Source organism: Merops nubicus, unplaced genomic scaffold (assembly GCF_000691845.1).
Source record: "Merops nubicus isolate BGI_N331 unplaced genomic scaffold, ASM69184v1 scaffold8285, whole genome shotgun sequence".
NCBI classification, from domain to species: domain Eukaryota; kingdom Metazoa; phylum Chordata; class Aves; order Coraciiformes; family Meropidae; genus Merops; species Merops nubicus.
In genome coordinates, this window is record NW_008608914.1 from 64,220 (window position 1) to 77,381 (window position 13,162).

The 13,162-nt window shown below is 37.5% G+C and overlaps 1 protein-coding gene across 1 annotated transcript in view; it reads left to right on the forward strand.

The window, feature by feature from the left end:
* Positions 1-1,559: 1,559 nt before the first annotated feature.
* The window catches only part of LOC103773058 (laminin subunit alpha-2-like), a gene marked incomplete at both ends in the record, with an annotated part of 24,983 nt that continues 13,380 nt past the window's right edge, over positions 1,560-13,162 (forward strand). The window contains 2 exons of the mRNA XM_008940412.1: positions 1,560-1,730; positions 6,761-6,873. Of these exons, the coding sequence (XP_008938660.1) occupies positions 1,560-1,730; positions 6,761-6,873 (284 nt within the window). The remainder of the gene's footprint in view (positions 1,731-6,760; positions 6,874-13,162) is intronic.

The following is a 13,162-nucleotide window of genomic DNA, read 5'->3' on the forward strand; positions in this document are numbered from 1 at the left end:
AATGCTTACACAGATTTTTACTACATGCCCCCATTGTAGAAGGGAGCAAATATCACTGTATGCTTTGAATACAAATATTAGAACAACTATTTCAATTTTAAAATGTGATCAAAGTGAGCTGTAAACTGTACAGCAGCAAGCTGCACGATCAGTAAAATCTCAGCTATTGATTGACTATACATTAGTTACAGGTTGCCTTACTCAAACAGTAAGTAACATGGTTTTTAAAGTGAGCATGAGAGTCACTAGCTTGCAATGTCAGAGGACAGCTGTACTGTCACCACCCAAGCTTGGTAATTGAATGGCATACAGGTTAATTGCAGAGACAAGGCAGGAAACTAGAGTTAAAGTAGTTAAAGGCAGGAAAAGAGTCAGTTGAATAGTGTTGTCCATCTGCAGAGGAGGAAAAGGAAAGTCATTATAAAGGGAGCTTTAACAGTGTACAATAATCGCAGATTCAGTTTTGAATAAGGCATTATTTTAAGATTATAATACAACAGAGCTAGAAGCTGAATGAATTACAAAGAGTGAGTTCAGGGCTAGTGGAAATAGTCATCAAATAAATACGAAGAAGATCTCAAGCCATACCTCAGATGTATTTTGGTTGTTATTTTGGTTTATGCTGCAGCCATGGAAAACTATGCCATGCAAAACTGATAGATGTAGTGTGAGGGGCTAATGCATACATTCAGCATATCATATCACTTTGTCTTCATGGCTCAATTTTATCACAGCTCAAAGGTTTTGATCAGTATTTAGTGGGAAGGAGAGTAACCCACCTTAATGATTATTCTTCATATGGTTTATAGTCTTTATAGCTTACTGTGACATAGAACTCAGTTCAGCAGAGCACTCAGACATGTGCTTAAGTGCTGTGTGAAGTAAGAATTATAATACATCACTCAGCATGTGCACCTGAAAAATGTAACAACAGTACTGCTGTAAAAGATATACGGTTGTATATATTATCCTCTTCCTGAGGAAAGGCAAACCACAGATGCTGTTCATGTTGCTGCATGAATTGCTCAGCTCCTGCGATGACAAGGGTGACTGAGGTCTTAAGCAGAACAGTAGTATAGTGTAATACAAGTGATGCAGTCTGTGAAGGAAAAGCTTTCCCATGGAGATGTATAGAAAAGAGGAACAATAAAGAGATTTCATAGGTAATTCGCATACAATGATTCAATGTCCAGTTGGGTAGGAGCAAAAGGTTTGAATATGATGAAAAATAATTTATGATGCTTTGAATCTTTCCATACTTCACGTTCTCCTTTGGCATGCTGTTGTTACTCAGGATACCACCAGACAGTACCAATTTGAATTTTAGAAGGCAATGAGGAGGAAACTGTCAATATAATGGCTTTATTCTGATATCTAAATTCTGGACTCAAAGCTGTTGGTACTTTTCTGTTCTTGGTTATTTGCAGAGTTGTTGAAAACTAAGCCTTTTGCTTTACTGTTGTAACAGATGTTATCCTCATTTATGATTATTCTGCTAAACTCACCTTGCTTTTGCCTCTGTTGCTTTTGTTTATGATTTTATTTTATTTTGTTTGCAGGGTTGTTTCCTGCAGTGCTGAACCTGGCTACTAATGCTCTCATCACAACCAATGCTACCTGTGGAGAAAAGGGCCGGGAGATGTACTGCAAACTTGTTGAGCATGTACCTGGACAACCTGCAAGGAATCCTCAGTGCCGTATTTGTGATCAAAGGAGCAGGCTTTCACATCGTACGTGTGCCACTTTAATTTTGTCCCTTTCAAAATATTCTTTTCCAAAGGTTGTAGATACTTGGTAAACAAAGCTGTAGGTCACTGGCCTGATTTACTATGAAATATCTGCCTTTTAAATTAGGTTATCCATCTCTTTCACTGGCATTTTAAAATCTGTATCTGTTACGTATACTCCTGTAACAGAACTTTCTAATTCAGATTCTTAAAGTTGAGCACCTGAATTCAGCTTTAGGAAAATTAAATATCTACAGCTGTTGTTGGGTTCTCTTGATATATACATGCTGAATTTGAACCTTTTGACCAATCTAAGTGTATTTGGTTTGACCAGTCTAAGTGTATTTGGTTTGACCAGTCTAAGTGTATTTGGTTTGCATGGCAAGGTTTTGCTAGAAGGGGGGCTACAGGGATGGCTTCTGTGAGAAGCTGCTAGAAGCTTCCTCTTTGTCTGGTAGAGCCAATGCCAGCTGGCTGCAAGATAAACCCACTGCTGGCCAAGGCCGAGCCCATCAATGACAGTGGTAGTGCCTTTTTTGATAACGTTTTTAAGAAGGAGGGGAAAAAAAGCTCTGCACAACACCAATTGCGGCCAAAGAGAGGAACAACTCTGCTGACACCAAGGTCAGTGAAGGAGGGGGAGGAGGTGCTCCAGGTGCCAAAGCACAGATTCCCCTGCAGCCTGTGGTGAAGACCATGGTGAGGCAGGCAGTGCTCCTGCAGCCTATGGAGGTTGACGATGGAGCAGATCCCCACCTGAAGCATGGGGAAGACCCAATGCTGGAGCAGGTGGTTGAGCCTGAAGAAGGCTGTGACCTCGTGGAAGAAAGGGAGAAACAGAAACAACATGTTGATGGACTGACCACAACTCTCATTCCCCATCCCCCTGCATTGCTGTGGGGGAGGAGAGAAATCAGGAGCAGAGCTGAGCCATGGAAGAAGGGTGGGGGCAAGGTGGTTTAAGATTTAATTTTTATTTCTCATTACCCTACCCTGATTTGATTGCTAGTAAACTAAATTAATTTCCTCAACTTGAGTCTGTTTTGCCAATGACAGTAATTGTTGAGTGATCTCTCCCTGTCCTTATCTTGACCCATGAGCCTGCTGTTATATTTTCCTTTCCCTGTGCAGCTGAGGGAGTGGAGCAATAGAGCAGCTTTGGTGGGCACGTGGTGTCCAGGCAGGGTCAACCCACCACACTAAGCAACATCTGAAATTTCAATTTAGGGCTAACTCTAGTTTTATTTGACTGTGTTCTAGGATATTTTTTGTCTTCATTTGATGTTAATTGAGTTTCAATGAGCTAGCAAAAAGAAGATAAAATAATGGAGCACTGCTTGGTTTAATTGCTTAATTTTTTATAAGGAAATTGATCTTTGCTAACACTTCTTTCTTAAAGACTACGCAGAAGCAAAATCAGTTTTTAAGTATAAATTTATCATCTACTTCAGAGATGTATATTTCTAATAGTTGAGAAGATTAGAACTAAGAAAATGTCCTAGTCATATGAGTTTAATTTCATGTGACCTTGCAGTCAAAGACATGAATAGCGTTAACATTGCTAGATTTTTCTGAGTATATTGGCACTATAAATAGTAGAGGGTTTAGAGCTACCTAGGGCAGCTTTTACTTGAATAGATAAAAAATCAGTAGAAACATCCACATAAGCATGAAGACAGTTTCTCTTTTTTTCCAGTTGTTTCCCTCAAAAACCTAGTTCAGCTATATTTACACATTATGAAAAAGCACATTTAAGCATGTGCTTAAAAGCAGAGGGGAAAAAAAAAAAAAAAACAAACAACACACAAAACCAACCAACAAACCAACAAAACAGATGTCTAGAGCTAGCAGATGGATTAAATGTGAAGGTGAGCTATCTATGTCTGTAGCTTTCCAGACAGAAGCTTATTTAGCTTCTCCTTGGAACTTCCTTCCAGGGACATTCTCCTTGGAGCTATTTTACTCATTTTCAAGTTGTGTTTGAATAGCTTATCTCCATCTTCCTTGCAGAAATTCATGTTACCTTTTTACCAACTTCAGTAAAGAAAAGGATTGGTTTATTCCCTTTTTCTTTACAAAAGTATTTACTTGATTGAGGGTCGATGGTGTTGCTCTATTTGCTTTCTACACTAAACCATGTCTTTTCTTTCATTTCCCTCACAGGTTGTATTCTCTAGAACTCTGAATTCTTTCTAGAGGTTTTCATCTTTACTAAAATTCACCTGAACTTTTACTAGCACTGCATAGAGATGGAGGTTTGCCTCAGAACGAAAAGAATATATTCCTGTTTACGAGCTTTACTTAAATATTTTCCCTTCTTAATGGTGGGACACGATTAGCTAGTTTTCCATTATAATCCCCAGGTGCTTTCCTACTAAAAGGCTATCTATCCATTTGCTCCCCGTCTTGTATTTGCCAAGCTAATTTCAATTGCTCCGGTATAGACTTAAGTTGTCTGAACACAGTTCCAATCTATTTTTTTCCCAAGATAGTTTTCCAAGTTTCAATATCTTTAATTTTAGTAAATACTGCCTTCTGAGGAGAGGTCATATGATTTTGTAGCAATATAAGCATTCAGATACATTATTCTATAGTAGTGTGTTTCAGAAAAGACTTCAAAGCGTTTTTAAACCACTCTGACAGAAGCACTGTGCAATCAATTATTTTCCTTCTTTATAGAAGGGTATCTAGAGATGCCTGCACATCATACAAGTTTTTTTCTATATTATGTTTAATTCAGAAACCAAATGTAAAACAGAGCTGGATTGCTTTGTTCCCATGTCCTGCCTATGACATCAGATAGTGTACACTGATGTATGTGCATACACATAAACATACATATGTGTATATATAAATAAACCCCATCTGAATTATTTATATCTACATTTCCCCTCACTCCTGCCCTCTTAAAAACTTGACTCTGCCCAGCTTCATAATGTCTGGTCTTCTGTTGCCAGCCACATCTCATTATAGGGTTTTTAAATGTTCATTTGGCAGAAGGAAGTGCCTTATTTAAACAGAGATGGCTCATTAATAGGAGAACCATGTAATGTAACCAGACTTTAAATGATTCCCCTGGAATGTGTGAGTCTGGAGTGCCTCCCTTTAATTATTGTGGTAGGAAATGAACACAAATTCCCTGGTTAATCACATGTGAGTCCAAATTAAAGAGCACAGTTTGATGGGCTTGCTCTTAAGTTCTCTCCTTGCCATCCATCAGGGAGATTGGTCCTTGAACTGCATTTGCAATCCAGTCCTTTTTTTAATATTATTTTCCCTTAACTTTTAAATAGGCAAAATGTGCCAGCAGTTAATCAGGCTTTTCAAATTAATGACAATTAAACTTTCATAATGGTTATTACAGTTAATTGTTGATTCATCTCCCAACTCTCTGTCATGATTTACCTTTATATCCATTCAACCTGAAGAGACTTATATAAAATTTTTCAATTAGACAGCTTTTGTCACAATCGTGGAGGAGCTATGAGGTTGATTTACAGGTCATTTTTTTGCTAGCACTCATTTAAAGCCAAGCTTTGTGAAAATTATCAGAGCTGTGGGAACTGACAACATCTAAATCATGGGTGTGTTTTGCTTTTCTCCTCAATATAAAAGTAAAGCTACTAAAAAAATCACTTGTAGCACCAGTGTTCTAACTTGCAAGTGTTGGTGCCCGCTACTGCCACTGAAAAATCTGATATTTAAATGAAATTTTTGACATTTTCCATTTTGAAGGCTTGTACCTTACCTCAGTCTCACAAAGCATTTAAACTGTCTTTAAATATGTCCAGACATGCTGTCTTTCCTTAGTGAGCTAGGACTGCTGTCCTCCACAGGTGGTTGATCTCATATAAAACCAGAGACACAAAGGCTATCAATCTGGCTGTTTAATTTAAGTAATAACTAAAATTAAAAATAAATTAATCAGTTAATTAATTAATTATTTGTAATTCCAGGACTAGGTATTAATGAAGCATATTCCAGTTTTAAATCAAGAAAACCTGTCAGTTTAGAAAACCGTCATTTATGAGACAGATAGGATTTCTTGTGAAAGTATTTGAGATGGAACTTGCGTAGTAGAACTCTGCTGTATTTGAATCTCCTTTGAGCTATTTTCTCCATAATGTACAAGGTTGCTCTAGGCAATTTGGGTCTTGAAAATATAGATGCTTGTTATCTTTTAAAATTAGGGCTATCTTATTCTCTGTTTTGTAGAGGAGAGAAACATAAATTGATGGGAAGTGTTAAGTCCAATTTTTCTCAGCCTAAATAACATGAAAATATTGTATAAGCAAATGCCAATAATTTAGAAGATCTTGAAATCTAGGAAGAATTGAATTCTGTAAATAAATTTTTATCCCTATTACTTGGGATTCATTTGGGATGCTGCAACATAGTAAGTGTAGATGTGAAAAGTAATGCATCTTGGGCTTTGATATGTATTGTAACCAAGCAAACCTTCTTTATATGCATGTAGGTGAGTCAGACAATTTTCCAGTTGAGAAATATATTCTGTAATGTTTTCTGAATCATTTCCTCTGTAATGATTTCTGAATTATTTCCTGAATTATATCCATGTGTACTTAGAAATGTCTTGGAAATGCAAGTACCAGTATTACTTTAATCTCTGGTTTCCTTGCACACCATATTTCAGGTTCCCGATTTGTTGTTTCTGTTGCAACATGTAATTACTTCATAGTACTTGAAACCTTGGGAGATGGCAAGAAGTGTTCTCTTGATTTAGATGCCTACGTTCTCTGTACTCAGGAGAGCCTCCAAGTGCTTTTAGATGTTCTGACTCACCTTCCTGTGATCCTAACCAAAATTAAATAACAGTAGATGAGTATTCTAGTAATAACAAGTATGATTGTACGGTCATGTAAAAGAGTAAAAGAAAAATTAATGTCCTGGTTTTATTTTAAAGTACTGCCTCATTAGTTCTGTAATTGTTTTAAAATCTGTTTTATCTCTAAAGCCATTTGAACATTCCAATTATTTTGACATATATTGATGTATATCTGCTGTTGTTACAGAACGGCATCCGATAACAAATGCAATTGATGGCAAGAACACTTGGTGGCAAAGCCCTAGTATCCAGAATGGAATTGAATATCATTATGTGACCATTACATTGGACCTCCAACAGGTAGACATCTGTTTGTTTCTGAAAGGCTTGCTTTCTTGCACAATAGATCACCTAAATTATTTTTTGTCTTTGCTCTATTTTGGTTTTATGTTATGAGGATACACTCAACTTCTTTGACTTTCTGTGGTTTATATGGATAATTCTGACTGACCCATTCATTGTGACATAATGTACTGAGTTAAGAATAATTACTTGCTATATATTTTTTATGAAGTAATGTTTAAAATTATTTTAAACACAACATTTCCAGTATTTTTTCACTATAATTTCTGGTTTGGCTCTTTAATGATAATTAAAAGACAGTTTCAGGGAAAAAGTAATATGAATAAAAGTTTGTGTTCAGAATACTGTTTTTCTTGTTTCGGTAACATAGTCCTATATGCTTAAATTTACAAAAAATAATAAAAATTCTTAAATATACTAAAAATAGTTCATCTGTGGTAGGGTTATATGCATATGTGATAGGTTATTTTGAGGGACAGCCTGGGTAAAGGGAGGAGTTTGGCTAATTAAATCCTTAAATAAGTTGCCTCCTGTTAGTGGAATCTTGCTTAACAGATGTAGCTCTACAGAATGCAGTTATTTAATGCTTACAAAAATGCTACATAAATTCCAAGTATGTAAGAAAGAAGATTTGAGGGTAGATGGAAAATAATTTTATTTTTGTTATGCCAAGATAAATACAGAGCAATTATCTGGTACCAAATTTGTTAATCATGTTATTAAACTTGACCATTTTGGTATTCAAGTAAATAGGTAACACTGCCCCCACCCCTTCTCTTAAAATCTCTGGTCTGTGGCTGGCCCATATTTGTCTGCAACTTGAATCAAACCAGAAAACATAGAATCATAGAATTATTTAGGTTGGAGGAGACCTTTAAGATCAACTCCAACCATTTAATCCAGCACTGCCAAGTCCACTACTAAGCCATGTTCCTAAGCATCACATCTACAGGTCTTTTAAATACCTCCAGGGATGGTGATTCCACCACTTCCCTAGGCAGCCCGTTTCACTCCTTGATAACCTTTCTTTAAAGAAATTTTCCTCATTTCCAATCTAAACCTCTCCAGCTCAACTTGAGGCTAGTTTCTCTTGTCCTATCACTTGCTGCTTGGGAGAAGATAGCAACACCCACCTCACTGCAACCTCCTTTCAGGCAGTTGTAGAGAAACAATAAAGTCTACCCTGAGCCTCCTTATCTTCAGGCTAAATAACTCCAGCTCCCTCAGCTGCTCCTCACAGGACTTGTTCTCTAGGACCTTCACTAACTTTGTTGCCCCTCTTTGGGCACACTCCAGCACCTCAGTGTCCTTCTTGTAGTGTGGGGCCCAAAACTGGACACAGGATTCGAGGTGCAGCCTCACCAGTGCTGAGTATAGGGACATAATCTGTTCCCTAGTTTCACTGGCCACACTGCTTCTGATATAAGTGCAGATGCTGTTGGCCTTCGTGGCTGCCTGGGCACACTGCTGGCTTATAATCAGCTGGCTGTCAACGAGCACCCCCACGTCCTTTTCCACTAGACAGCTTTCCAGACACTCATTGCCAAGCCTGTAGCACTGCATGGTATTGTTGTGACCTGAGTGCAGGACCCAGCCCTTTGCCTTATTGAACCTCGTACTATTGGCCTTGGCCCATCTATCCAGGTCCCTCCACAGAGACTTTCTACCCTCAAACCTACCCTCTCATGCCCAACTTGGTGTCATATGCAGAATTGCTGAGAGTGCCTCTGATCCCCTTGTCCGGATAATTGGTAAAGATATTTAAGAGAGTAGGTCCCAATACTGAGCCCTAGGGAACACCACTTGTGACTGGCTACCAACTGGATTTAACTCCAGTCACAACTCTTCTGGCCTGGCCAGCCAGTGTTTTACCTAGTGAAGAGGACGCTCATCCAAGGTGTGAGCAGCCAGTTTCCTCAGCAGAGTGCTGTGAGAAACAGTGTCGTAATCTGTTTTTCCAGGTGTTAAGAAAAAAAAGGCCCTTTCTGTGGCTCACTGGAAGGGAGACTCTCCTTCTAAGATCCCTCTTCCTCTGTGATCTCTTCACTGAGACTGGTTTTCTATTTCAGTTTATTATTGGTTTAATGATTTCACTTGGAACCTGCCTGTCCTTATTTCCCTTCTTTCCCATTTAGCTGTACTAAGAGGACAGTAGCTAATTATCAATAAACGGGCTTGAGTAAAGCATAGAAAATTAAATGAGAGCAGGACATTGTGACATCTGTGAGCATCCAGATATATAATTTTGTTGTAAGAGATGTGGCTTAGTCTCAACTTAGTCCAGATCTCAGATGTTCATCAAGGTTTAATGAAGTTTCATGCTTGGATTCGTATTTTATCATTCATTTAATGTAAAAAACCCTGTCATCCAGATGATCTGATGGTAAAAATTCTTTTAAGTACCTTGTAACTGTGATACTCAAGTACTTGAAGGGCAGTAGCCTATATACTTGGAAGAGCCTTTGAATCCTGGAAGAGTTATTAGCATTCTGGCTTTGGAGCCTTTATTTTTACTGAAACAGTCCTACATCTGTGTCTTTGGCCTTCTACATGCTGAAGTATTCAATATGCATTTCTCTTTCAATTAGCAGAGCTAAACCTTTGTAAAGAAGTTTGAGTTTAAGCTCCTGTACATTAAAAAGTTTTGGGCTTTTTAAAATGTCTTCTAAACTTTCAGAGTTATTAACTGGTTTACCTTTACAGCAAGAGATTGTGCCTCTTATTGGCTATGATATGTTAATATGCAAGTGGCTCTCAGGCACTAGAACTAAATTACCATCCTTGTTTTTCATCATGCTAGTGATTTTACTTGTGTAGTTGTTTAGGTCACATCTGCTAAACTAGGGCTTTACAACTTCTGGGTGTTTTTTTGTGCTATATCCATATCTAGATTGTCATAAGAAACAAGAAAATTTCTGTACTTCTGAAAGTTTTGCATTTTATAATATGCTAGTAGCTAGCGACTACAGGGTCAGTGATTATATTGAAGAAAAAGTATGGGTTGTTCTAACGTATTTAAAAGGCTCCTTTGTGTGCTAGTTAACAGCAGTCTGAGAATATTGCACTGTGTGTTTTGGGGTTCAGGGTTTTTTTGTTGCCTTTTCTTTTTTTTCTTTGATGAGACAAGGCTCAAGTATGAGCCTCTTTCTTTCCTATGTTCTGTTGCTCAAAGAAAGCTTGGCAGTCCCTTTTCAGTACTAAAGCTGATAGCTTCTCTTAGGCTAATTCAGTTGTATTAGCTGGAATAGGAGCAATGTTGAGGTTTACATGAATGTCAGAGATGTGGGGTAAGACCCTGTGTCACTAGTGCTGTCTGGCACACTTTTTTATGACCTGAGTAACTCATGTAGTTAGGAATGCATCCTATGTTTACTTGCCACTTTACATGAACAGAACATTTTTTGCTCCTCCAAATGTAGTGAAAGATGTATTGCATTTTACGTGGCTTTTAGACTGCTCAGTAAGAAATAAGAGGTGTTTGGATTTTGAGGAGTATAAGGGGATTTTATTTGCTTATTTGTGTATTTTGTAGACACAGCATTGTAGCCTCCATGAAAGTAGTTGGTAAAATACAAAATTTCTCTTTCAGCTAATATGCATAGTAGTCACTATGAATGGTGGAGGTCACTAAATAACTTTCAGACCTCACCTAAAGGAAATACCATTCTTTACCTTTGGCTTATAGGAGATTCAGTAATTGCTATGTTTGTGTTGATAAATTCTTGCTTTAAGTATAAAAATGCTTAACTTCTTTTTGTGAGATAGAAATCACAAATGACAAATCTACAAGTAATGGACTGAAAATTGCAGGAATGCATTAGTTTGTTATTACTGGTAATTATGATAGTACGTGGAATGCTTTTAGTAATCCTAATTTCATGAAAAAATCAGGAAAATAATTACAATTTCTTCTTTTATGTAATGCTTGGCCTGCTGGTGCAGCTCCATATATATTTTTTTTTTCTTTTTTACTTTAGTGAGCAGTGTAGCCATATAAAAATGGTGTATACTAGTTAGCAATAACTAATAAACTGAAGAAGTGAAATATATTTAACTTTAGAAGGAGCCAAACTATTATCAGTCAGGTTGGGAAAAATGCAGTTGTTTTTTTTTTTTTTTCTCCAAACAGTTGAGGTTTTCCATAACACTTAAAAGAGCTTTTATCTCTAATGGAGACTAGGTTTCTAACATACTAAAGTACATTTGAAATTTGTACCCTATCTATTATAGAAATATGAGTAGAAAACTGGAACTATTTATTTCTGAGCAGCTTTGCTAATTTTCTCTTAACTCTTCACTTTTCTAGACTTTTAGCCATTTTAAAAGTCACTATCATGTCCATTTCACAAGAATATTATGGAACACCATTCGTAGCTGTACAGGTGAAATTGTTTTTTTAGAGTGCTTTTCATTCAGCAAGTGCATAGGAGGTCAATATATGAATGTAGATTTATTTCTGAGTTGCTCACATGAATTTAAACGGAGGTTAAAATGAGAGGTTGAGCTACTCTGGTTATGAAAGTGAAACTGCACATCTGGTTTTGGCAGGGTAGGTTACATCTATGAAGCACTCAGAAATTAGCAAGAGAAGCTGTCTGCTTTTCTGCGTCTTAGTCTTGCTGGTTGTGGAGGATCTGTGGGTTTCACCGTAAGAGTGATGGGCAGTTCAAGTGCAACAAGTAATTCAGGTTTGGTGAGTGCCATGTTTAGCAGGACTAACAGAAAATGAGCCTTCTCTTTAAGAAGTACAGAGAAGGGAGTTGGCTGAACAGAAATGTCAAGACTTCCAAGGAGAACATATTCCCTGTACACATGCTATCACAAATCTTCAGTTGGCTTAATTTCACAGTGATGTGGAAGATGAGTTGAGTGTCTTTAAAGAAAACTGGCAAATACACAGGAAAACTAGCTGGCAGTTTGAGGTGAGGTGGTCAGCCCATCTGTTGCTGATTTCTACACACATCAGGACACTTCTATTAACAAATCTCCTGCTGCTCTGGGGAACAAGGAAGTTGGCAATACCCTTGATATTGCTGAGATACTTGTGTTGTGTGGGCTTTGATTCTTTTTTTTTTTTTTTTTTTTTACTACACACATTTTTTTGTATGGTGCTGGCATACTTTATGTGACTCCTAGATGTGTGGAGCTCAGGTACACCCAGAGTTAATGATCTCTGAGAAACTTCTGGACTTAATAAGTGTATCTTAATTGCCTGAGACTGTGGAGGGTCAGTTCAGTATCCAGGTAAGCCTTTCCAGGCCTATATTTCTGAAGAAAAAGAAGGTAGCTGACACTTCTTGAAGCGTCATAAGAAGGTGTCAGAAGGTGCACTTCATAAGGTGCAAGAGCAAGAATAACTGATAGAGCTATTTAGTTTATTTCTCTATAAAAAGCAATTGCAGTTAATAAGTTGTAAGTTCCGTATTCTCTGGTGGCATACACCTCTTTCACCTTCTCTTTTCATCCTTTCCCCTGGCCTCATTCTGCAGGAAGGGAGGAAGGAGTCTAAAAAATCATGTTCTGAAGTGTATTTCAATACTTTTCAGAATGTAAGCTTTTAGATTTATGGACTTTGCTATCTGAGTGCCACATATAACACTTTGGGAAGCGGCCTTCCTAAAAAACTATATAGAGAACTAAATAACTCGAAGCAGGAGAAAAATGCTTGAGTTGCTCAGAAGCATTTTGAAAAGCATTTATGAAAAGCAGATAGCAATACTCTGCTAATGCATCATTCATTATTTTGTAATTCTCTATTGTCCAAATATAAATTGAATGGAGGAATTTGATCCAGTTTTGAGTGATTTCTTTGTTATTTGATTCAGTTTAATGCCATGCACAGAAATATGCATGTAGACGTGAGCGTGTGCACGGTCACAAACATAGAATCACAAAATCATAGAACTGTTTAGATTGGAAAAGGCTCTCAGGATCATCAAGTCCAATCATGTATACTTTGTAAGGATAACGCTAGGAAGAGGCAAAGAATTGCAAACCTACGTGATTGCTTTTCCTTTCTCTATACAAGACTATACAATTAAGTGGCTCTGTGGCATAAGAAAGACATGAGAAACCAAGAAACTGTGACAAGATGAATGGGAGAGATTCAGGCTGGGACAGGAAAATAACAGGAGAGGAGTCAGACTAGTGTTATAAAAGCTCAGTGTGGTAGTCTGAAAAGGGAGGTTGCAAATGAAGGGAAACAGAATCTGTATGTGCACAGTTGACACCAAATTGAAAAAAGATCATTAAGAGGAAGAGTCCCATGGAAAGTACATTGTCACTC